The 23298-nt window shown below is 42.1% G+C and overlaps 1 protein-coding gene across 1 annotated transcript in view; it reads left to right on the top strand.

The window, feature by feature from the left end:
- Nucleotides 1-22750, top strand: part of LOC148124239 (vomeronasal type-2 receptor 26-like) — a 40034-nt gene extending 17284 nt beyond the window's left edge. Inside the window, exon 3 of the mRNA XM_087917234.1 lies at nucleotides 21890-22750. Coding sequence (XP_087773360.1) covers nucleotides 21890-22750 — 861 coding nt within the window. The remainder of the gene's footprint in view (nucleotides 1-21889) is intronic.
- Nucleotides 22751-23298: the final 548 nt, after the last annotated feature.

Here is a 23298-nt window from a genome sequence, read left to right on the forward strand (position 1 = left end):
CAATGCAATCTGCCAGAGATGTGACTGAAGGGGGCACATCGCGAAAGCCTGCCAAGCAGCCCAACCAAACAGCCACCAGCAGAGACTGAGTACCCTGCCAAAGAGCAGAGCGAACCAATGGGAAGCAGGAGAGGCAATTTCATCCGGAGCTAAAGAAACAACAAGCTGACTAGAGAGAGAGGCGAGATGCACCAGACAGTGACTGTAGACCACCCCAGCACAACCAACACATGAAAGGTACATGTCCAAGTAACCATAGAGGGAAAACCATGCTGGAGGGAAGTGGATTCAGGGTCGTACCTGTCGATGGTCTCCTGGGATACCATCAAACAGTTGAGCCCCCGCATATCTAAAACCAAACTTAAACAATAGAGACTAACCCTGAGGGACTACCAGGGGAACAGGAACCCTGTAATAGGAATCAGAAGGTTCCAAATACAATTCAAAAATTTCTCAGGGTATCTACCACTGACAATAGTAGACTGGGACAGACTGAGCCTGCTGGGGCTAGAATGGTTCCAACCCTTGGAAATCAAGGTCACTAGGATAAACAGCATCACCGACGCTGAGTGGGAAGACAGCCTGATGGAAGAATTCTGGATGTGTTCAACGGGAAATTGGGCAAGTACTCGGGGTCCCCCATTTCATTTAATCCAGACCCTAATATTGCCGCATCAGAATAAAGCCGAGGCGGGTCCCCTTTTCACTGCAACCAAAGATAAATGAGCAGTTAGACAAGCTGATCGCACAGGGAATTTTGGAACCAACCAACCATGCAAAATAGGAAACCCCCATAGTCATACCTATTAAGCCAGATGGATCAGTGCACATCTGTGCTGAGTATAAGGCTACTCTGAACCACGCCCTACAACAAAGTGCATACCCTTAGTGGTACAACACCTTTTACACTCCCAGGGGTGGGGGAAGGTATTTACGAAGCTTGACATCACCCAAGCCTACCAATAATTAGGTAGACGAAGAGACAGCAGAAGCCCAAACAATTGTAAAGCATGGGGGGAGGTATTCAAATGTAAATGCTTGCAATTCGGAGTCAGCATAGCCCACGGGCTATTCCAGAGCCTAATGGAACACCTCCTACAGGGACTAGAGTGGGTTGTGCCCTACTTCAATGATGTCCTTATATCAGCCAAGGACAAAAGACAATTGCAAAAATGCCTAAGGGCCATGCTAAGACATTTCCAGGAGGTGGGGCTAAATGACAAAAAAGAGAAATGCCAGCTAGCAGCAAACAAGGTGGAGTTCCTAAGATACCTGATAGATAGCTCAGGAATACACCCCATCGAAAGCAAACTCAAAGCAATTAAAGAAGCCCCCAGGCCAAAAAACAAACCTTTACACAGACTGCTTGACAAGAAAGCAGCCTGGACCTAGGGGCAGAAGGAAGAAGTGGCATTCAAAGGCATAAAGAACATCCTAACATCAGACAGCGTATTAACACAATACAGCAAGGCATTCCCATTAATCCTGACATGTGATGCATCACCAATCAGGATAGGTGCAATAATCAGCCACACACTCCCAGATGGAAAAGAAGCCCCCATAGTTGTTTACTCAAAAACACCATCAAAACCTGAATGAAAGTATAGCCAACTCGATAAGGAAGCATTGGCCACAGTAACAGGAATTAAATGCTTCCACTAGAAAATTATGGGAGAAAATTCACCCTAGTCACCAATCACAAGGCGCTGCTGGGAATAATCATGGGAAACCAGACCACACTGAACATCCTGTCACCCTAGATGATGATCTAGCACCATCCACATCCATGCTTCTAATGGAGACTCTTGAAACTGCTCCAGTGACAGCCACAGACATTGTGAGAGCTAGCGCAAAGGACAAAACCCTGGTGAGAATCTTGAACTGGGTGTGGAGGGGGTGGCCAGAGATGGTGGAGGACATCAAACCATTTAAAAACTGCCAAACAGAACTATCAGATGTTTGCTATGGGGGGACTGAGTGGTAATCCTGAAAGAGCTAAGGGAAGGAATATTAGAAATGCTGCAGACAGGGTACCTGGGAATAGTAAAGATGAAATAATTGGCAAGGAGCTATGTGTGGTGTCCAGGGATAGACAAGGACATAGGTACCTGGGTAGCAACCTGAGAAGTCTGCCAAGAGTCCCAGCTTGCACCTCTACCACACCCACCCATACATTGAAAACTCCACAGGGATCACGGTTGAGGTTACACATAGACTTTGTGGGGCTGGTGAAGGGACACACATTCCTGGTAGTGGTGGACATGTACTCTGAATGGTTGAAGGACAGCATTATGCAATCCACCACAACCGAAGCAGAAATTAGAGCCCTCAGAAAACTATTTGTGACACATGGGGTTGTCTGATGTAATAGCGTCCGATAATGGCCCGCAGTTCACAACCATCCATTTCGAGGGATTCCTGGCAACAAATGGGATAAGACATGTCCTCTCTGCCCTGGGACACCCCTCGATAAATGGCCAAGTGGAGAGAATAGTGCGATTAATGAAGGAAACACTAACCAAGTTAGGGCCACTAACCAAGCCAAAATAGACAAGTTACTAAGCATTTGACATATAACACCCAGCACAACAACTAACAAAAGTCCTGCTGAACTATTGATGAGAAGGAAACTAATGTCACAACTAAACAGACTACACTCCCAATAAAACACTGACAACCTAGTAAATTCATCCAGCAGATGCTGGGCATTGCAGGAGGGTGACCCAGTATATGCCAGAAACCTAACAGGCGAACTACTATGGATACCAGCCAAAGTAACCCAAATAACAGGCCCCCAATCCTACCAGGTCGAAACAAACAATGGCAGAAATTGTAAGAGGCACATCAATCAACTCTGGGGATGACAGATAAGGGGATCACCAGAAACGCCAGACACCCCCAAAGGGGAAAGGGATAAGTCCCAAACAAAAACACAAACACAAGGCCCTGACAACTAACAAGGCAAATCCTCAACAATTAATATCAAACCCAAACAGAGAGCACAATCTCATACTGGCAGTCCAGCGATGGGTCAGTAAGACCAGAGAAGAACAGGCCAGGGAGAGAAATGAGAGGGCATCCTCTAGCAGAAATAAGATGGCTACACCCATGAAGAGTTTCCATGAGGTTCCAACAAAAGAACTCAGAGAGATGATAGAACCACCCCAATAGGCTGAAAACCCACCGATGACTAAGCTGGGTAGGTCAGGTCGTACCCATAAAAGCCTTGCCTACTTGCAGGACTATGTACACTAAGAACACCGGATTGGTGAACCTGGACCAGTGGGGAGAGGTGTTAAATATTAGCATACTTACCTGTATTGGTTGAGCCGTGGAAGCAAGAAAACAAACAGTCATCACTGGCTGAAGCTGCAGACACTTCTGCTGTAAAAGGGGCTGCTGTGGCTTGGGTACTTCAGTTCCTGCAGAGACAAAATAAAAGGTTTTACAAATCTGAGAGTCCTGAGTCTTCACTCACCCTGCAATCTAACAGTATTAGCACCTCACGTGATCTTGATTCTATTCCTTCGTTTATGCAGCCTTGAACTGTGTTGGCTTTTTTGGCAGTTGCAGTACACTGCTGGCTCATATTTAAATGATTGTCCACGAGGACTCCCTTTCACATTTACTACTATTGAACAAGGTACCACATATAGTATATGTTGTAGAGCGATGGTAAGGAAGAGGCATGAGACCAGAGCGTACAACTAACAGGCTTTATTGCAATGAATAAAGGGTTGTCACGTCTGCTAGCTAACTCGCAGACCAGCGGGCGACAACGGGCTGGCTCTGCCCGACAGCCAGCTTATATAGCCGGCTGTCAAACGGAGCCAACCAATGGGAGCTGCTGGTGCTCCCGCTCAAACAGCGGACCTGGTTGGGAACTCCAACCAGTTCCACAGACATAACACTCCTTTCCCCCAGCTGGGGACATGCATAGTCTTGTAGGTATTTGGGTTGCCTTCGCTGGCGCCCAGAGCGACGCAGTTCGGGTGAACTGCCGGTCTGTGTCAAGTCCTGGCTCTCAGGACGTGCCTCAGTGGTTGTTGGTGCGTGGGCTTGCCCCGGTGTGGTGTCTGGCGGAGCTGGCGAAACCCCCTGCTCTGGCTGGCCCGATTGAGTCTCGAGGTCCGGCTGATCAGTTGGGTTCCTCGGTGGCTGGATCGGTGACTCCGGTTGTAGACTCGGGTTCTCCATCCAGCCCTCTCGCTCGTCAGGGAAAACCAGGTTCCGCAGGGGATCTGCATCAGGCGTGGGTGAGGCGTCGTTGGCGTTGGCAGGTTGGCTCGGGTTGGTATCTGACGCGCCTGTCCGTCGCCTTCTGAGTTGATCCACGTGCCTCCGCCACAAACGTCCATCCTCCAGGAGGACCCGGTAGGATCTGGGGCCGGTGACCGACATGATTTGTCCTGGCACCCACAGCGGGTCCCCCGCGTAGTTCCTGGCGTATACCAGGTCTTGTGGGGCGAAGTCTCTGACCAGACTATCGGACCCTAAAGGGGTGTCTGGACAATAGTGGGGGTGTAGCCTGTCTAGGGTGGTTCTGAGACATCTCCCCATTAAAAGCTCGGCAGGAGATTTGTTGGTGGTACTGCAGGTGTTGTGTGCTGGCTGAGTAGGAAACGAGACAGTTTAGAGTGCCAATCCTCCTGGCCAAACCTGGCGAGTGCCTCCTTGGTTGACCTAACTGCTCTCTCTGCCATCCCGTTGCTAGCGGGATGGAATGGTGCTGTAAGGACGTGCCTGATGCCCAAGTTGGCAGTGTACATGCTGAATTCACATGATGTGAACTATGGGCCATTGTCTGAGACCAGGGTGTCTGGAAGCCCGTGGGTGACAAATAAGCGAGTTAGGGCTTTCACTATTGCCTGGGTGGCGGTTGTGGGAAGTAAGGCTACATCAATCCACTTGGAGTATGAATCCACAACCACCAAGAAGGTCCTGCCATGCACAGGCCCAGCCAGGTCGACATGCAGGCGGGACCAGGGGGCGTTAGCACTCTCCCATCTGGTGGGCGTGGCAGCTGAGGGGCGGCCTTGGTTTGTTGGCAAGGTTGGCAAGAGCTTACTCAGTTGGCGATTTGAGCGTCCATACCGGGCCACCAGACGTAGCTGCGGGCCAGGGCCTTCATTCTCACGATGCCCGGATGTCCCTCGTGAAGCACCTTCAGGATGGGTACTCGCAGGGATGCAGGGATGACCACTCTTGTTCCCCACAGTAGACAACCTTGTAATTTTGACAGCTCCTGCTGGCGGGTTTTAAAGGGGACAAAATCAGTTGTACATTGAGTTTCCGGCCACCCCCTTCCCACCCAGTCCAGAACCTGGGCGATGATTTTGTCCTTTTTCGAGTGCACCGCGATGTCCTCGGCTGTCACTGGAAGCTTGAGTTCGTTGACCTCGAAAATGGCATGGATGGGCGCTGGGTCTTCGACTGGGACTGGCAGGGGGCAGCGACTAAGGGCATCGGCGTGGCTCAGGGTCTTGCCAGGACGATGCACTAACTTGAATGAGTAAGCGGCCAGAAACAAAGTCCATCTGGTCATTCTGGGTGAAAGTACCTGCGGAGTTTGCTTATCTCCAGACAGAAGTCCCAAAAGAGGTTTGTGATCAGTCACTAACTCAAAGTGGTGGCCAAACAAGAACTCGTGGAACTTCTTAACTGCGGCCACAGTGGCCAGGGCCTCTTTATCGATCTGGCTATAGTTCCTCTCGGTAGGAGAAAGAGTCCTGGAAAAGAAAGCAATTGGTGCCTTGGAACCGTTGGGGAGTCTGTGGCTCAGGACAGCCCCAATGCCAAAAGGGGATGCGTCAGCGGCCAGGACCAAGGGAAGACGTTGATCAAATTGAACTAGGACTGCTTCTGATGTGAGTAAGGATTTGACTGATTTTTTTTTTTATAAAATTTTTATTGTTTTTTAACACACAAACAAACAGACAAAACATAAAAACATCAGCTCTCCCGTATTTATATACAGACAGTGAGTCGGTTGGTTCATCAGTTTTGTGCATTCATTTCATAGTCACAATAACAATTACCTTATATAATAACTCTTATTGTCAATACAAACTTATATATCATCATATCATTATTAAAGAAAAAGAAATTTGACTATACTTTTATTCAATCATGCCTTTATGAGATAACTATATTTTGAGTAATTTATTCTAAAACAAATCATATAATCGTACCAGTTCTATCCTAAATAAAAGAAAAAAGGAAAAAGAAACCATTATATAAATATAATATCCAATACCGAAAAAGAAAAAAGAAAAGTAAAATCAATATTATTCCTTATTGTCTAACATTCTAAATATTCTATTTTTGTATTTCATCATTCAGCCATTGATAGAAAAGATCCCAAATTATATAAAATTGTTTATCTTCTTGCTCTCTGATTTCAAAAGTCAATCTACTCATCTCAGCACATTCCAATATTTTCTTTATAACTTCTTCCTGCAATGGAATTTTCTCATTTTCCAATTTTTTGCAAATACAATCCTAGCGCATGATCAATACATTTACAATCAAATATTTCAACTCTTTACTATAAACATCTGGTAAGATTCCCAATAAGAAAAGCTCCGGTTTCAAGTCTATGTGCTTCTTTGTCATTTTTTCCAACCACATGTGGATTTTAGTCCAATATTTTCTAGCATCCTCACAAGTCCACCACATATGGTAGTATGAACCAGGTTTCTGATGACATTTCCAGCATTTTTCCAATTTGTTCTTGAACATTCTTGCTATTCTTGTCGGGGGAAAATGCCACCTGTAAAACATCTTATACAAGTTTTCTTTATAGGCTGTAGACATTGTCATTTTATAGTTTTGCAACCATAATTTCTGCCATTTCTCTAAGTCAATCCCATATCCAAAATTCCTCCCCCAAGCAATCATAGTTTCTTTAACTTGTTCTTCCTCCAGCTTAATTTCCAATAAGTAACCATATAATTTTTTAATCACCTTTTCATCAGTACCCATCAAAATCTTATCTAAATCAGTTTGTTTATCATAAAATCCCTCTGTTTTGGAATCCTCATCACACCTTGAGTGTATTTCTTCTTCTTCTTCTTCTTTTTCTTCAGCGTTTGTCTCGCGCTCGGGCGAGGTCCGCTAATGTCCTTGAGTACTGCTTCCACACCTCTCTGTCTGCCACGTGTGTCGGGTCTGCCTTCGCGATCTCTAGATCGGTCTTGATCGTGTCCATCCAGCGTTGTTTAGGTCTACCACGCGGTCTCACTCCTCCGACAGTCACCTTCATTACAGATTTGATGATGGATTCTTCCTTGGCGCGGCTCACGTGGGCGAACCATCGTAGCCGGGACTGCCTCATGACCGTGGGGATGGGCACGGCGTTGAACCGCTCACGCACTTCTTCGCTCCTGACGCGATCGAGTAGGGTGAGGCCTACCGACCATCGGAGCATTCGCATCTCCATTATCTGGAGTCTGCTTTCGCTTCTTTGGTCGTCGGCCAGCACTCTGCGCCGTATATGGCCACGGGCGCACCACAGAGTTATAGATTTTCGCCTTCAGGCGCATCGGCATCTTCTTGTCACAGAGAGGCCCGTGACGGACTTCCATTTGCCCCACGCTGCATTGATCCTGGCTGCCACCTCAGTTTGTAGTAGGCCTTCTTCCCCAAGAGTAGTTCCCAGGTACTTGAAGGTGGAGGCGCGTGGTAGCTCCTGCCCGTTCACGTGGATGGAGCCTGTCATTTCATTATCAGTGGTCAGGTATTCGGACTTCTTTAGGTTCAGCCGGAGCCCGAACTGCTCGAGGCGGTCGTGCCACTGTTGGACTCGGTGCTCGAGTTCAGCCTTGCACAGGTTGGCCAGGAACACATCATCGGCGTGAGAGCAGCGTCCATGGGGCGGGCGTGTACAGGTCGTGTGTAATTGTGTCCATCACCAGAATGAACAGCAGTGGTGAGAGAGCAGAGCCCTGGTGTACGCCGACGGTAATATTAAACTCCTCTGATATCCCAGCTGCCGCTTTTACACGGCTTTGTGACATCTGTATAGGAGTTGGACCCATTGTACGAGCAGCTCAGGCACGCGTGATCTCGCAGTGCGTACCAGATGAGATCGTGCTGGGACTCGGTCAAGGCCTTTTCCAAGTCTAGGAAGGCAGTGTGGAGCGGGATTTTCTTCTCTCTGTGAGCCTCCATCAGCATCCGCACACCAAAGATGGCGTCGGTGGTGCCGCAGTTCTTGATGAATCCAGCCTGGTTGACGCTGATGTCGACGATGTCCCGAATGCGCTTATCAAGGACGCGTTCAAAGATCTTCATAGTGTGTGACAGTAACCTGACCGGTCTGTAGTTGGAGCAGTCCGCTGGGCTGCCCTTTCCCTTCCAGATCGGAACAGTGGTGCTGCGGTACCAGTCGTGTGGCACTTTTCCCCGTGGAGACGATGTTGTTGAACAGCTCGCACAGCCACAATGCCGAGCCCGGTAGTGCCTTTTTCCAGAAGTCGGCAGGGATGTCGTCTGGTCCTGTTGCCTTACCGCTTTTCATGGCCTTGATGGCATCGGCGACTCGCTGGCATAAATGCCTGAGACTGGGCCTTCAACTGGGTCACCTCGCGGGGTTCGTGGGTGTGGGAACTCCTCGGTGGAGATCTTCTCAAGTATTGCCGCCACCTCTCCGCAGCGTCTCTGGGGTTGACGATCAAATTTCCCCTTTCATCGTTGATCCCATGAAACTGGTCAATGTCCAGGGTCTTCCTGTGTCTGTGTTTGGCTAGGCGGTAGATCTCATTCTCGCTCTCGCGTGTTCAGCTTCTCGTAGATGTCATCGTAGTGGGAGCTTCTGGCTTTCGCTACTGCTTTCTTGGCTGCCTTTTTGGCCGCCTTGTATTCGCAGAGCTTCTCGCTGGTCTTGTCCTGAAGAAAGGCCTTGTAGAGCCGTTTCTTCAGGTGTACGGCATCTTGTACTTCCGGTGTCCAGAGCCATGTATCTCGCTCGATGCGTCTCCGTCCTGGCTTGGTGCAACCAAGCTGTTGGCAGCCGGCAGTGTGAACAGTGCTCTTCAGCATGGACCACGCTTCCTGTGGCCCGTCGACCATCTGCGGGAACTGCTCCGGTTTGATGAGGGGTCCCGCCATCTTCTTCTGGTTCCACCACTTGATTCGTGGCTGGTCTGCATTCCTTTTGTCAATCCTGGTCTTGGGCTTGCTGATCCTGATCTTCGCCATCAGCGGCCTGTGCTGACTGCTCGATCTCGTAATGCGGGTACACCTTGGCGTTGAGCACGTTTTTAGCGGCTCTTCGTCGCACGATGATGTAGTCGATCTGTGTGTGGTGGCTCCCGTTTCTGCTATGGTAGGTGAGGAGTTGAGATTCTCGCCTAATGAAGCAGGTATTCGTGATGGTCATATCATGGAGTCAGCAAAGTCCAGGATCCTCTGGCCATTCTCATTCGTATCGCCTGTGCCGTGCCCACCGTGGCACTGGTGTCCGTTTTGTCCCGCCCTACATGACCATTCAGGTCGCCCGAGATGATGATGTCGTCTTCGTGTGGATCTGCCTGAGTTGGATGTCGAGCAGTTCCCAGAAGGTATCCTTCTCCTCCTCGTGACATCCGATCTGAGGGGCGTAGGCGGACAAGATGTGTAGGCGCTGCCTCTTGGTCGCTACGACGATTATCATCAGTCGTTCTGTGAGGCGCTTAACTTCTGCGACGGAGCTTTGCCAGCTTGGACTGACAACCACAGCTACACCGCCGCGGTTTTCCTTGAGTGTATTTGCAAATATGAAAACCAATTCATCTGTATACCTTGTTCCTCTAATTTTGGTATCGATTTAAGTTCACCCTTTTCATCTAGTAATTCCCCATAGCTAACTGTTTGTTCCTTTTTATAAATTATAGGGTAAGAAAACGCTTCTATCGTCGATAACCAAACTGGAATTTTCAAATAACATTGTTTTTTTGTCTTCTCCCAATTTAACCACAGAGACTCCCATATATAATGTCTTCTAAAATACCCCTGTGTTTTGGTTCCCTTATACCATAAAAAAGCATGCCAACCCAACAACAAATCATGACCTTCTAATGTCAACAATCTAGTTTTCCTTAATGTTATCCATTCTTTAACCCACATCAAATTTGCAGCTTGATAGTACAACTCCCAATTAGGCAGGCCAAACCCTCCTCTAGTTCTGGCATCCTGTAAAAGCTTTAACTTTATCCTTGCTTTCTTGCCTTGCCATATATACTTCAAAACAATTTTATTTAAATCCTCAAAATAGTCTTTTCCAAGCCTAATTGGTATTGTTTGAAACAAAAATAAAATTCTGGGTAAAATATTCATCTTAATTGTTGAAATCCTTCCTATTAATGACAATTGTAGGTTTTCCCATTTCTTCAGGTCTTGGGCTATCTGTTGTTTAAGTTTAATATAATTGTTCTCCTTTAATGTACTACATCTTGGCGTCAAATATATCCCCAAATACTTAACCTTGTTTGTAACTTGGATTTTTAACAATTCTGCCAGTTCTTCTCTTTGTCTTAGCAACATATTCTTTGACAAGATCTTTGTTTTATCTTTATTTATTTTCAAACCGGCTACCTCCCCATATGCCTCTATCTTTTCCAACAACTTCAAGGCTGTTTCTATAGGATCTTCCAAGATAAAGACTAGGTCATCTGCAAAGGCTTGTAATTTAAATTCTTCCTTTTTAATTTTCATTCCTTTTATAGTTTTATCTTCTCTTATATTTCTGTTCAACACTTCCAAAGTCAATACAAATAGCAAAGGAGAAAGAGGACAGGCTTGTCTTGTGCCTTTTCTTATATTAATAGGATCTGTAAATTCTCCCTCCATCATTACCTTAGCTGTTTGTTCATTGTAAATTGCTTCTATTGCCTGAATAAATCTTCTAGCAAAGCCCATCTGTTCCATTAAAAGTAACATAAATCTCCAATTCACGTTGTCGAATGCCTTTTGAGCATCTAAAAATATCAAAGCCATTTGCTTTTCAGGATGCGCCTCATAATATTCAAAGTATCCAGAATTACTCTCATGTTGTCTCTAATTTGTCGCTTTGGCAAGAACCCATTTTGGTCTGGATGAATAAAATTATTCAAATATTTTTAAGTCTTTCTGCTAATATTGAAGCAAAGATTTTATAATCTGCATTTAATAAAGAAATCGGTCTGTAATTCTTAATTTGAAGTAAATCTGCCTCCTCTTTTGGAATAAGTGTAATATAGGCCTCTGACCATGTTTTAGGTATCATCTTTTTTAACATAACTTCATTCATAACTTCTAACAATGGAATAGACAGTGATTCTTGAAAGGTTTTATAAAATTCTACAGGAAACCCGTCTGGACCTGGTGCTTTTCCGTTATTTTGTTTCTTAAGTGCTTGGCTTAACTCCATCATTGTTATATTACTTTCTAGCATTTCTTCAATCTCTTTAGGTATCTTAGGTAAATTTGCATTCTGCAGGTACTGTTTAACTTTCTCCTCATCAATATCTTCTTTCTTATATAAATGTTTGTAAAAATCATGAATAATTTCTTTTTTCTCTTTGCTGCCATGACAAGTTTGACCTTGGTCATCTATTAACTGCAATATTTTCCTCGACTCTTTCTCCTTTCTCAACTTATATGCTAGCCATCTACCTGGCTTATTTGCATCTTCAAAATAATTCTGTTTAGCATTCCTAATTTTCTGTGCCAGTTCTTCTTTCTCTATTAAGTCCATTTTATGTTTAGTTATATCCAGTTTCAGTTTAACATCTTTTTTCTGTGGCATTTTCTGCAGTTCTTTTTCGAGTCTTTTATATTCATCCTCCAAGGCTTTGAAAGCTTGTCTTTTCCTAATATTCTTTTTTCTTGTATAGTCTATTATCAAGCCTCTGGCATAAGCCTTCATTGTATCCCAAACATTCTGTATTGAAGTGTCTTCTTTTCTATTTTCTTTAAAAAAAAAAGCCAATTCTTTCTCCATCCATTGTACAAATTCTTTCTCCTTTAAAATAGTATTATTTAAGGTCCATCTCGATCTTTTTTTTTGTCCCTTCCATTTAATTGTCAACAGATTATGATCAGCCCAAGTACTTGTTTCAATATTTACTTCTTGAACGCTAGATATTAAGTCTGTTGAGATCCAAATCATATCAAGTCTGGACCATGATAAATGTCTATTTGAATAGAAAGTATATTGCTTAAGTTTAACATTTCTTTCTCTCCATATATCTTTTAGAGTTAATTCATCTATCATTTTAAAAAAAGACTTAGGAAGAGTTTTTCTATTATACTTTGCTGTTGTTGCAATATAATCAAGTTTATTGTCCACGATTCCATTGAAGTCTCCCATCATAATTATATTAACATAGTCCAGTCCAGCCATCTTGGTATGTAATTTTTTATAAAATTCTTCCTGTTTATCATTCGGGGCATAAATTGCAGTCAAAAGTATTTTTCTATTGTTGTCTATTATTTCCACCATTAATATTCTCCCATCTTCATCTGCATAAATCAATTTTGCTGGAATAGCCTCTTTGATATATAAAACCACCCCTCTTTTCTTACATTGAGTCAAAGAGGTAAACAATTTCCCTAATTTTGGTTGTACTAACAATTGTTCATGTTGCTTTTTAATGTGTACTTCTTGTAAACAAATTATATCAAACTTTAGTTTCCTTAATTTATGAAAAATCTTCCTTCTCTTAGCAGCTGAATTCAGTCCATTTATATTCATTGTAATCAGTTTTTTCTCTTCCATGGTTATATTTTATATTTAGATTTAACCACTCTCGTGGGTCTTGATTCATGCTGATCTTTAATATCCACCTGTCCACCTACTGCACCTTCTTCTTTTCCAATCTCCATTTGTTCCTCTTGAGGTTCGGTTAATAAAACCTCCTTTTCTGCCTCTCCTTCTCTCCCTCCAAAAAATTCTGCGTAGAACAGTTCTGCTTTCTCAATTGAATCAATTCTATGTCTCTGTTCCTGCCACGTGAACATCAATCCTTCTGGGATCAGCCATCTGTAAGTCACCTCCTTTTTCAATAACATTTTGGTCAGAAATCGATATTCTCTTCTCATCTCTCTCACTCTTCTGGGTATTTGTTTTAAGATCAAAATTTCTTTACCTTTATATTTCAATATCTTCTCTCTTGCCACTTGTAAAATTTGTGTCTTCATGGATTTTTTAGTAAATCTAATATGAACTTCTCTGGGCAGATTATTTCTCATTGCATATCTTGTAAAAACTCGATATATCTCATCTATTCCATCCATCATCTTCTCTTCTGTTATTTCTAAGGCATCCGCCAAAATTCCTATCATTATCGCAGCCAAATCTTGTCCTTTTTCTTCTTCTATATTTTGAAATCTAAGATAAAATTCTGACCTATCCATCTCACACTTCAGCATCCCACTTTTTTCTTGTTCAATCACTGTTAATCTATTATCAATATTTCCAATCTTCTCCTCTCTTCGTTTGCCTCCTTCTTCAACTTTTTGAAGTCTCTCCTCAAACTTTGCCATCATCTGTTGAATATTTTCCACTTTTTCCTCCGTCCTCCCTGTTCTTTGTTCAATGGTATCTGTTTTTATCTTAAGATCTTGAATTCCTTGCATAATCATCTGTAAGGTTACTCTTTCTTGTTCTTTTTCTTTATCTTGCTTTAACATTGTCTGAATTGAACGCTGTCCAGATGGTGGGGAGGCAGAAGTAGAGACAGAGGCACCCGAAGATATAAGTTTCTTACTCATTTTAAATGGTTCCAGCTCTTCAAGTTCTTTCAAATTTTAGTCCAAAAAAGAAAAAAAGAGTGGCCAATTATAATCCAAAATGAAGAAGCCAATAATTTAAAAAAAAACCCAATAATAAGGGGAAAAGAAGAAAAAAGAGAAAGAGAAAGAGAAAAAGCAAAAGAAATACAATAAAAAAAAATTCTTCAAGTTCTTCCTGACCTTAATCCAATTAAAAAGTAATCCACAAGAAAAAATAAAAATAAAAATAAAAACCCAGTAATAATAATAATAAACAAGACTAAAGCCAAAAAAAAAAAAAAAAAAAGAACAAAAAGAATAAGTTTCTTCAAATTCCACACCTTAATCCAACCAAAAAAATCTCAATTGAGAAGAAAAAGAAAAGATAGTCCATTGATATACATTAAAAAAAAAAGCAAAAGTCCCAATGGAAAGGAAAATAAAATAAAATAAATCAAAATAAAATAAAAATGAAAAATTCAAAGGCTTCCCCTTGCAAATAAATCAAACTTAAAAATAAAAACCTTACTAGAATAAAAATATAGATTAATGCTGGTGGAGGGGGTGGCGGAACTAAAAAAAAGATTAGAAAAAAAAAGTAGGCAACAATACACTGCACTCTGCTTAGTTGTCCAAGGCTCTAATTATGACTCCCTTCTCTTTCCCACAAACTTCAAAGCTGAACCATAAATATTTAATTATAGTCAAGAATCCAGAAAGGCACCTGTAATAATATTCTACAGGGCTCTTTCCTCTATCTTATCAGGAAATGTCCTTTGAGAAGGAGTCTTTCACATCTCTCTCCAGTTCAAGTAAAATATTTTCAAGCCTCTAGTTGGCAGTGTTACAAAGTTTCTTAGTTCTCACTTTCCCCCCTCCTCTCAGAACAGCATAATTAAAATAAAAAAAGCCCACAAGAAATATATAAACATATATAAAAGACAAAAAGAAAAAGTAAACAAAGGGAGCCTCTAGCCTTAAAAAAAAGAAAGAATATGAAAAATCCAAAGGGAGTGTAAAATATATTAATATAAAAAGGAACAGTCCAGTTATCCAGTAAATAACAATGAAGTCCGGTAGCAAAGAAAAAAAAAAAAGCAAGTAAAGCCTCGCTTTGACGTCTCCCTTGGAAAAAACGCCGCTTAATCAGTTTTGTCAAAAAAAAAATCACACAGGTTTCTTCTAATAATCAGAGTGAACTTTCAAAACTCAAAAAAAAAATAGTTAAAATAAAAGTTTCTCACCCAACCGACAGACTTTCTTTCAGACCCGTTCTTTCTGGAGCTGCCCCGACTTCAGCAGCATGGGGGCTGCCTCTCCGCTGCCAGCAAAAAGAGCTTCTCCCGGGTCATCCAGGGATTTTGCGATGTCCCCGGAGTCCACAGGATACGCTCTTCACAATAGCTGTCCCTACGGGACAGCATAGGTCCGTTTGGACCGGCCGGTAACGAAGATATCGGCTGCAATCGAGGAGCTCGATTGCAAACCGTATCGTCACGGCGCAAGCTCCTCCCAACTCCCGATTTGACTGATTTGAAGGCATCGGCTTCCTTGGGTCCCCAGTGCCAGGGTGAGTCTTTATCTAGTAGCCTATGTAATGGTTCAGCGACAGATGCCTTGTGTGGGAGGAATGAGGCGTAAAAATTCAAAAGTCCCAGGAAGGCTTGTAGTTCAGTCTTGTTGGTAGGTGTGGGTGCCTCATGGATGGCCTTCACCTTGGATTCAATGGGGTGGATGCCAGAGGCGTCTATTCTATAACCCAGAAAGTCCACCTGCCTAGTGGTGATGGCACACTTCTCCCTCTTAAGTTTGAGGCCATGCTGCCTGAACCTCTCTAGCACTGTCCTGACTCTCTGAATGAGCTGGGGTCTGTTCGTGGCTGAGACTAAAATGTCATCGAAGTAGGGGACCACTCCTGGGAGACCCTGGAGAATCCTCTCCATGAGTGACTGGAAAATGCCTGGGGCTACGCTGACCCCGAATTGTAGGCGCTTACATTTGAATGCCCCCCTGTGCGTGACTATTGTTTGTAACTCCGCTGTCTGCTCATCGACAGGGAACTGTTGGTATGCCTGGGACATGTCTAACTTGGCGAAAATGGTGCCGGGTTCAAAAGTGTGTAACAGATGCTGAATAACGGGCACAGGGTAAGCGCTGACCTGCAGATAGCGGTTGAGTGTGGTTTTGTAATCCACGCAGATTCTCAAACTGCCATCTTTCTTGAGTGGGGTGACTATGGGGGTCTCCCATTTAGCGAAATCAGTGGGTTCTAGCACCCCTTGCTTAAGTAGTTTGTCTAGTTCTGCGTCCAATTTCGGACGGATGGCAAAAGGCACCCTCCGGGGTTTTAAACGAAGAGGGATTGCCTGGGGGTCTACTGAAAATGATATAGGGGTGCCCGAATAGCAACCCAGCTCATTGCTAAATACATCGGAAAAATCTGAAAATAGTGTATCTACATCAGAAGTTGAGACAGCATGGATCCCGGTTACACTAAGGCCGAGAGAAGGAAACCAATCAAATCCCAATAGACTAGGGAGGGTACCATTAACAACCACTAGGGGCAGATGACCTTTAAAGGTTCGGAATTGAACAAGGAACTTGCCTTTCCCGAGGACAGGAATGTTCTTGCCCTGGTAGTCTCGTAGCGTCAGGTGGCATCTTTGTAGCTGTTTCCTTGACAGCCTGGGCTGGATCCTCTTCAGGGTATCCCAGGAGATGATTGAGAGCGCGGATCCCGTGTCCACCTCCATCCTGCAGGGTTTACCTTCTAGGAAAACAGAAATTTTAATTTTATCAGGGGTTTGGGAAGTATGGTTAGCGTGGTAGCAGGTATAGCAGTCTACCACTTGCCTTTGGGAGTTAGAAGGTGGTGGAGGTCTTTGAGGTAAGGATCGCCCTGCTTGGCAGACTCTAGCGATGTGACCCTTCTTTTGGCAGTTCAGGAAGATAGCGTTTCTGAACCTGCAGGATGCCCTAGGGTGGGAGCCTCCACAGGTTAGGCACATGGGAGGTTGTTTGGGGGTGAAGTTGTTTCTTTGCCCCACTCCTACCTGTGAAGGCTTCTGATGATTTAGGCAGTTAATGTCAGACGTGTCTGTGGGGTCATCTTCACTGATTACCTCTTCGGAATGGACAGTGTGCGTGCTGGGTTTAGATTGATTTCCCTGAATTTCAGCTGCTGACTGGGCCGAGAGCTCAGTAGCCAGGGCTTCCTCCATGGCTATTTGGGACGGTTTGGGCGAATAGTGATTTGAAAGTATGTCCTGTAGCTCATCCCATGGGACGCTTCTGATGGCGCGGGGTGCGACTAATGCTGTGGCAGTGTCGAAGACGGTGGCTCCGCAGTAACTCAGGAAATAGGACTTCTTCCTATGCTCCGTAGTGTCGGCTAGACCGATGGCGTCAAGAAAATGGCTGAATTGATTTTTGTAGGAGTCCCATGTTTCCTCGTTTGGTTTGAATGGAGGGAATGCTGTATTCGCGCTCATCGTGGAAGGGAAACAGGTTCGTCTGCTTCAAATCGCTATTTGAATTTGCGCTCTTAAAAGAACGCGGCTGCGGTTGTCTCTCTGGGCTGCTAAGCTCTTTTTGAAAATCGCGCTCTTGGTGAGCGTGGGCGGCCTCGGCTGCTGTGCCTGTGGCTCGTTTCAGCGAATCAGCTCAAACAGTATCAGTTTGAATTTCGCACTCTTTGCGAGCGCGGGGCGGCTGCGGCTACAACGCCCTTGGTTTCTCTCTCTGTGACTACAGCTCTTTGAAATAACGCGCCTGGTTAGCCTTCGACCATCCCATCCTTGTCGCCAGTGTTGTAGAGCAATGGTAAGGAAGAGGCATGAGACCAGAGCGTACAACTAACAGGCTTTATTGCAATGAATAAAGGGTTGTCGTGTCTGCTAGCTAACTCGCAGACCAGCGGGCGACAACGGGCTGGGTCTGCCCGACAGCCGGCTTATATAGCCGGCTGTCAAATGGAGCCAACCAATGGGAGCTGCTGGTGCTCCCGCTCAAACAGCAGACCTGGTTGGGAACTCCAACCAGTTCCACAGACATAACAGTATAACTGTGCATTTGATTTTTCTTGCCTAAATATAGAACCTTACTTTTTTCACCATTGAATTTCATTTTGTTAGATAGCACCCAATGTTCAAGTCTGTCAAGATCCTTCTGTATCTTAAGCCTATCTTCTGGAGTGTTGGCTATTCCTGCTAGCTTGGTGTCATCTAAAAATTTGATTTCCACATCTATCCCCTCGTCCAAATCATTGATGAAGATGTTGAAGAGTACTGGGCCTAAAACAGAGCCTTGGGTGTTCTGTCTCACCTGTATCCACAGGTGAGAATCCAAAGTTCTGAAGTTCAAATGCACAAATAGACAAACCCAGACATGAAAGAGTCAATTACTTTCTGTTTATTCAATCCTTGGCAGTCTTCCTGGAATCTGTCTGGCAAGTCCATAAATCAACACGCATTCTTCAAACCGAGCCAAAAGACACTTTGCTTCAAGTGGGGGTTGGGCGTTAACATGTTCCTTATATATCCCTTGAAGGGGCATGTCAGTCTCTTTAATTAATCCTTGGCTTGACGTCTCTTTTCTAATTGTGATTGACATCTCAATCTTCTCCTAGTCCTAGCATTAAGCCAGCATCCGGCAGTTTCCTCATCGCTTGAAGCTTCTGACATACTTTCCTGATTAACAGTTAACACCTGCGGTGCAATCAGGGAGGAAGTTCCAGAAGAGGAAGATGCCTCTGAAACTTCTAGTAGATCAGGTTCATCTCTCAGGGTCAAGTCCTCCTCCTCCCCCTGACTCCTTTCAATGTTGCTCAATAATGCAGGCTCGAATCTCAATGCCAGATCTTCATCATTCGAGCCTACATCTGCTGACTGACCAGGTTCAAACCTTGGAGGCACAACACTTGGGGTAGTCCCCTGCATATTTCCCATACTTCCCTGATTTATCAGTTATGCTAATGTCCAAATATTAGAGTCACATTCATGATCATGCTGGACAGCAATGTTATAGCAACATCACTCTAGTATAGCATGTTCAACAGACAGCAAAAATCTAGAGCTGATCTCTTTGGAGAGCACAAACTTGAGGGAGAATTGTATTTTTTTTCTTAAGAATACATCTTGTCCATTTTAAGTGTCTTCTTTTCAAATGAGATAGAAATCTTTTCCATCAATCAAAACATGTTTCCTTACATTCTCTTAGGATTTCCATGAAATAATTGCATGCCTATTTACTTTTGAAAGGATTGTAGTTTATGTTCAACCAGATACAGAATTTCATGGAGAATATTATAAATGTCTCAACTTTTTCAAGTAGACTAAAAATACTTCAATTCTACAACACAGTTTGTGGAAACTATTCTCTTCTAAGGTTTGCATTATAACCACCTTTTGTTACCAGAATACTAAAATCACTGTCATCAAAGAAGTCAGGGAAAGATTGGCTTTTCTCCAACAATGTTAACTTTAATAATATTCTCACTAGCTTTATTTAATTGCATACTTTCTAAGTCATATAATATCCAATGTAAAGTTCAAAGTCCTCATGATCCATATCATATATACCATCAGCCAGGTGATGTCATTGTGGGTGGCATTGTTACTCTAGCTGCTTTCCTGCGTGCTATCCCAGAGTTCAGCATTCTTCCACCATCACCATTGCCTGAAGAGCTTATGTAAGGATTTTATGCTTAGTTCCACATATTCTAACTGTATAAGCTGCTACTAATTCATAATTCAATCATAATTCATAATGTTACTCTGCCAATGTTTAATGATAAGTCTGGGCCAGGAGAAAATCATTTAAATCATTATTTTTCTATATAGATAGGTCTGGTAAAGTTTAATCGTTTGCATCTTCTCTGCAAATTTTACACATTCTTCCTTGTGATTTTCTTCCTTTTGATTTATATACAATTGAGATAATTGTAATAAAATGTGGCATTTTTTCATATCTTGGTGATATAAATAGTTTTCATTAATATATAATATATTATTCAGTCAAAGAACCAAAGAGTGATTTCTAAAAATAAAGGAAAAATACAATGTTTTGCGTAAATTAGTAGACATGTATAAAATATTGACTACTTTTTCCATATATTATATTGTAAAAAATAACTGCTTTATAAAACCTTCACTGCATTAGTGTCATATACATACTAATAAAAATATTCTAAGACATATAACATGAGATGCAATAATTCATGTGTTTGTTATTTAAAAAACTTTTAAATATTTATCTGACATTGAATTTATCTTCTATTTTAGATTAGTACCTAAATATTACCAAAATATCGTGGCTCTGGCATTTGCAGTCCAGGAGATCAATGAAAACTCAGAGATCTTATCCAATGTCACTCTTGGCTTCCACATCTATGACAGTTACATCAATGCACAGAAAACATACCATGCTACAATGTTACTCATTTACAACATGGAAAACTTTTCTCCCAATTATATCTGTGGTATCCAGAATCATCTGATCTCAGTGATTGGCGGACTAGACTCCAAAACTTCCATTGCCATTGCAGATCTCTTGGATATCTATAAGACCCCACAGGTAAGAAAGAGAGCATACCTGACTTTTTAGAACTTTTCCATTTTATTTGGTAAATTAGAGGTAGAAATTGGGATTCTTTTAAATAACATTGTACTTTGTGTGCTTCTTCTCTATTAAAATCCTTTCACACACACACCCTTTTTTAAAAAGAAGGACAATAACAAGTTAGAGAAATTTAATCTAAGACAGCAAACTACTTTGGTATGAATGAAAAATGTGAATTTTTTTTCTGATTACATGGCTTTTAAATATTTCCAGTCATGTAAGAACTATGTAAGCCAAATACCAAAAAGTTTTTTAGCATAATTTAGTTTCACAAAAATATTGTCACCTAAACTTTGATGACAATGATATTATTCCAGAGATGTGTACACAAATTAGATACAAAAGAAATTACAGAAAAGATGAATGAAGAAGTAAGGATAGTGTACACCAATTACAGCTCCTATAGAAAATGAATGTTTTATTTATTGATTAAATGTTTTTTTGCAACCACACTTGCTTTTGGAGGCTTATGTAGAAAATATACAACAAAAACTATGGACAATAGACTGTAAATAATAAAAACACAAGTAATGCAACAATGAAAAAAAGGATAATGAAAAATGGAAATATCAAAAGAAGTCTGGGGTAAGACTGTCCAAAATATTTCAAAGGCCAAGAGCTTTTGAAAGATCTGCAAAGATTTCTGCAGAATCAAGGGCCCCTTTAATATTAAATTTGATTCAGGATTTTCCCTATTTAGAGTTCTTCATGGAAGTGAATCTGCAATCCAAATTCACAATAAAGAAAAGGGAAGGGGGATGTTCTGGACAATGGTAATTCAAGGCAAGCCCGTAGCTTTTACTTTATCTCCTCAATCCAATACTGATTTAATCTGAAATACTGTAATTTGCAAGCAGCTATCATTAATTGAGTCATTCAGCCACATTTCAATGAAGCAGAGGGCTGCTAAATTTAAAAAGTCTGTGTTGTTTCTATTTAAAAGTAGTTCATCTATCTTATTTATGAGTGAATGAAGATTAGTTAAATGCAGGAACAGGAGGGAAGATTTGCTTTTTAAATATTAAGCAAATATTAATAAATTAAGCAAATATTAATAAATCAAGCAAATATTGATAAATATTACTATTACTATTAAGGCATAAGTTGTAACAGACATAGCTATTTGTCATAAAATACAATTCATTCATTTATTCATTCATTCAATAATACTGCACTGCATTTAAAATTGCTCAAAACATGAGTACTTGTGACTAAAGAGATTAGGTTGGGTGTAAACAATCTCTTCAGGAAGATAGTCAGAATTTTCTCTAAAATGTCACATTTTATCCATTTTCTTCTCTTCTTTCCTATTAAGGAGGATACTTGTTTGCATTCTACTATCTCTCTAGCAGCTGATCTTGCTTTATCTCTCTTTTCTGTCCTTTCAATCTAACTTCAGCAATGCTATGTTTTGCTCATTCATGTAAGCATTTCTTGTGTTGCTGTATGAATGTATGTCATGTTTTTTAAAAGCATGAAAATAACTATGAAATGTGACTCTCTTTATCTCTGTCTTTTGTTCTCAATCCATATGCAGATTGTCTATGGCTCTAGCCCCATCATGAATTATAAAACACCAGGACTTCTTTTCTTCCAGATGACTCCACTGGAAAGACTTCAATATGAAGGGATTCTGTCTCTGCTTCTCCATTTCAGATGGTCATGGGTTGGGATAATTGTGATGGCCAATGATAATGGAGAAAGAGTTATAGAAACAATTGTTCCCTTATTGTCTCAGCACAACATCTGTTTTTCATATATAGAGAGAATTGGTGAAATAACAACAGTTCATGAAATCTATGACTTGTTCAATGAAGGTGCAGAAATACATGATAAAATTATGGATAGCAATGCTAATGTTCTGATATTTTTTGGAGAATCTGATACTATGGTAAGGCTGAGATGGCTAGCATATTTATCAAGAAAAAGCATAACAGATGTTGTCAAAGGTAAAGTGTGGGTATTTACTGCACAAATGGAGCTCAACTCATATGTATTTCAAAGAAATTGGGATAGTGACATAATGAATGGTGCTCTGTCTTTCACAATTCATGCCAATGACCCACCGGGATTCCAGACATTTTCTGAAAGTAGACATCCTTCCATGACAGAAGATGGATTTATCAAGGATTTTTGGCAGCAATCCTTTGTTTGTGCATTTAAAACTTCAAATGTAGGTGAGGTAGTTGGTGATATTTGCACAGGAGAAGAGAAACTGGAAGATCTTCCTGTAACCTTTTTTGAAAAGAGTATGACTGGTCACAGCTATAGTATTTATAATTCTGTCTATGCAGCAACACATGCATTGCATGCCCTGATTTCATCCACATCTGTCCAATGGTCAGTGGCAAGTAAAGGAAGATTGAGGCTTCAAAATTCATGGCAGGTAATGGACTGAACATCATCTTGAAGAAAAACATTATTTGTATAAAGCAAAATGATCCCCTTAACATTAATTATAGGAATTCATTTTTATATCCTTTCCTATATCTGGAAAAGACAAAAGGTTCTCTGGTTTCATTAGCTATATCACATCCTGATGATTAAACCTCACATCCTAGACATAAAGTGTTTCAACACCTTCTCTTGGGATGCTGTTTTATGACATTGCATGTCAAAACAGATAACAGATAACCAGAGTTTGAAGAGACTTTGTAGGTCATCTAGTCCAACCCCCCCATCCAAACAGGAGACCCTACACCATTTCTGACAGATGACAGTCCAATCTCTTTTTGAAAGTCTCAAGTGATGGCGCTCCCACAAATTCTGAGGGCAAGGTGTTCCATTGGTTGATTGTTCTTACTGTCAGAAAGTTTCTCCTTATTTCCAGGTTCAATCTCTCCTTGTTCAGTTTCCATCCATTATTCCTTGTCTGGCCTACAGGCACTTTAGAAAATAGCTTGACCCCTTCCTCCCCTCAAATACTGGAAGACCACTATCACGTCT

The sequence above is a fragment of the Pseudonaja textilis genome, chromosome Z (assembly GCF_049901715.1).
Source record: "Pseudonaja textilis isolate UNSWEBS1 chromosome Z, rPseTex1.2, whole genome shotgun sequence".
NCBI lineage: Eukaryota > Metazoa > Chordata > Lepidosauria > Squamata > Elapidae > Pseudonaja > Pseudonaja textilis.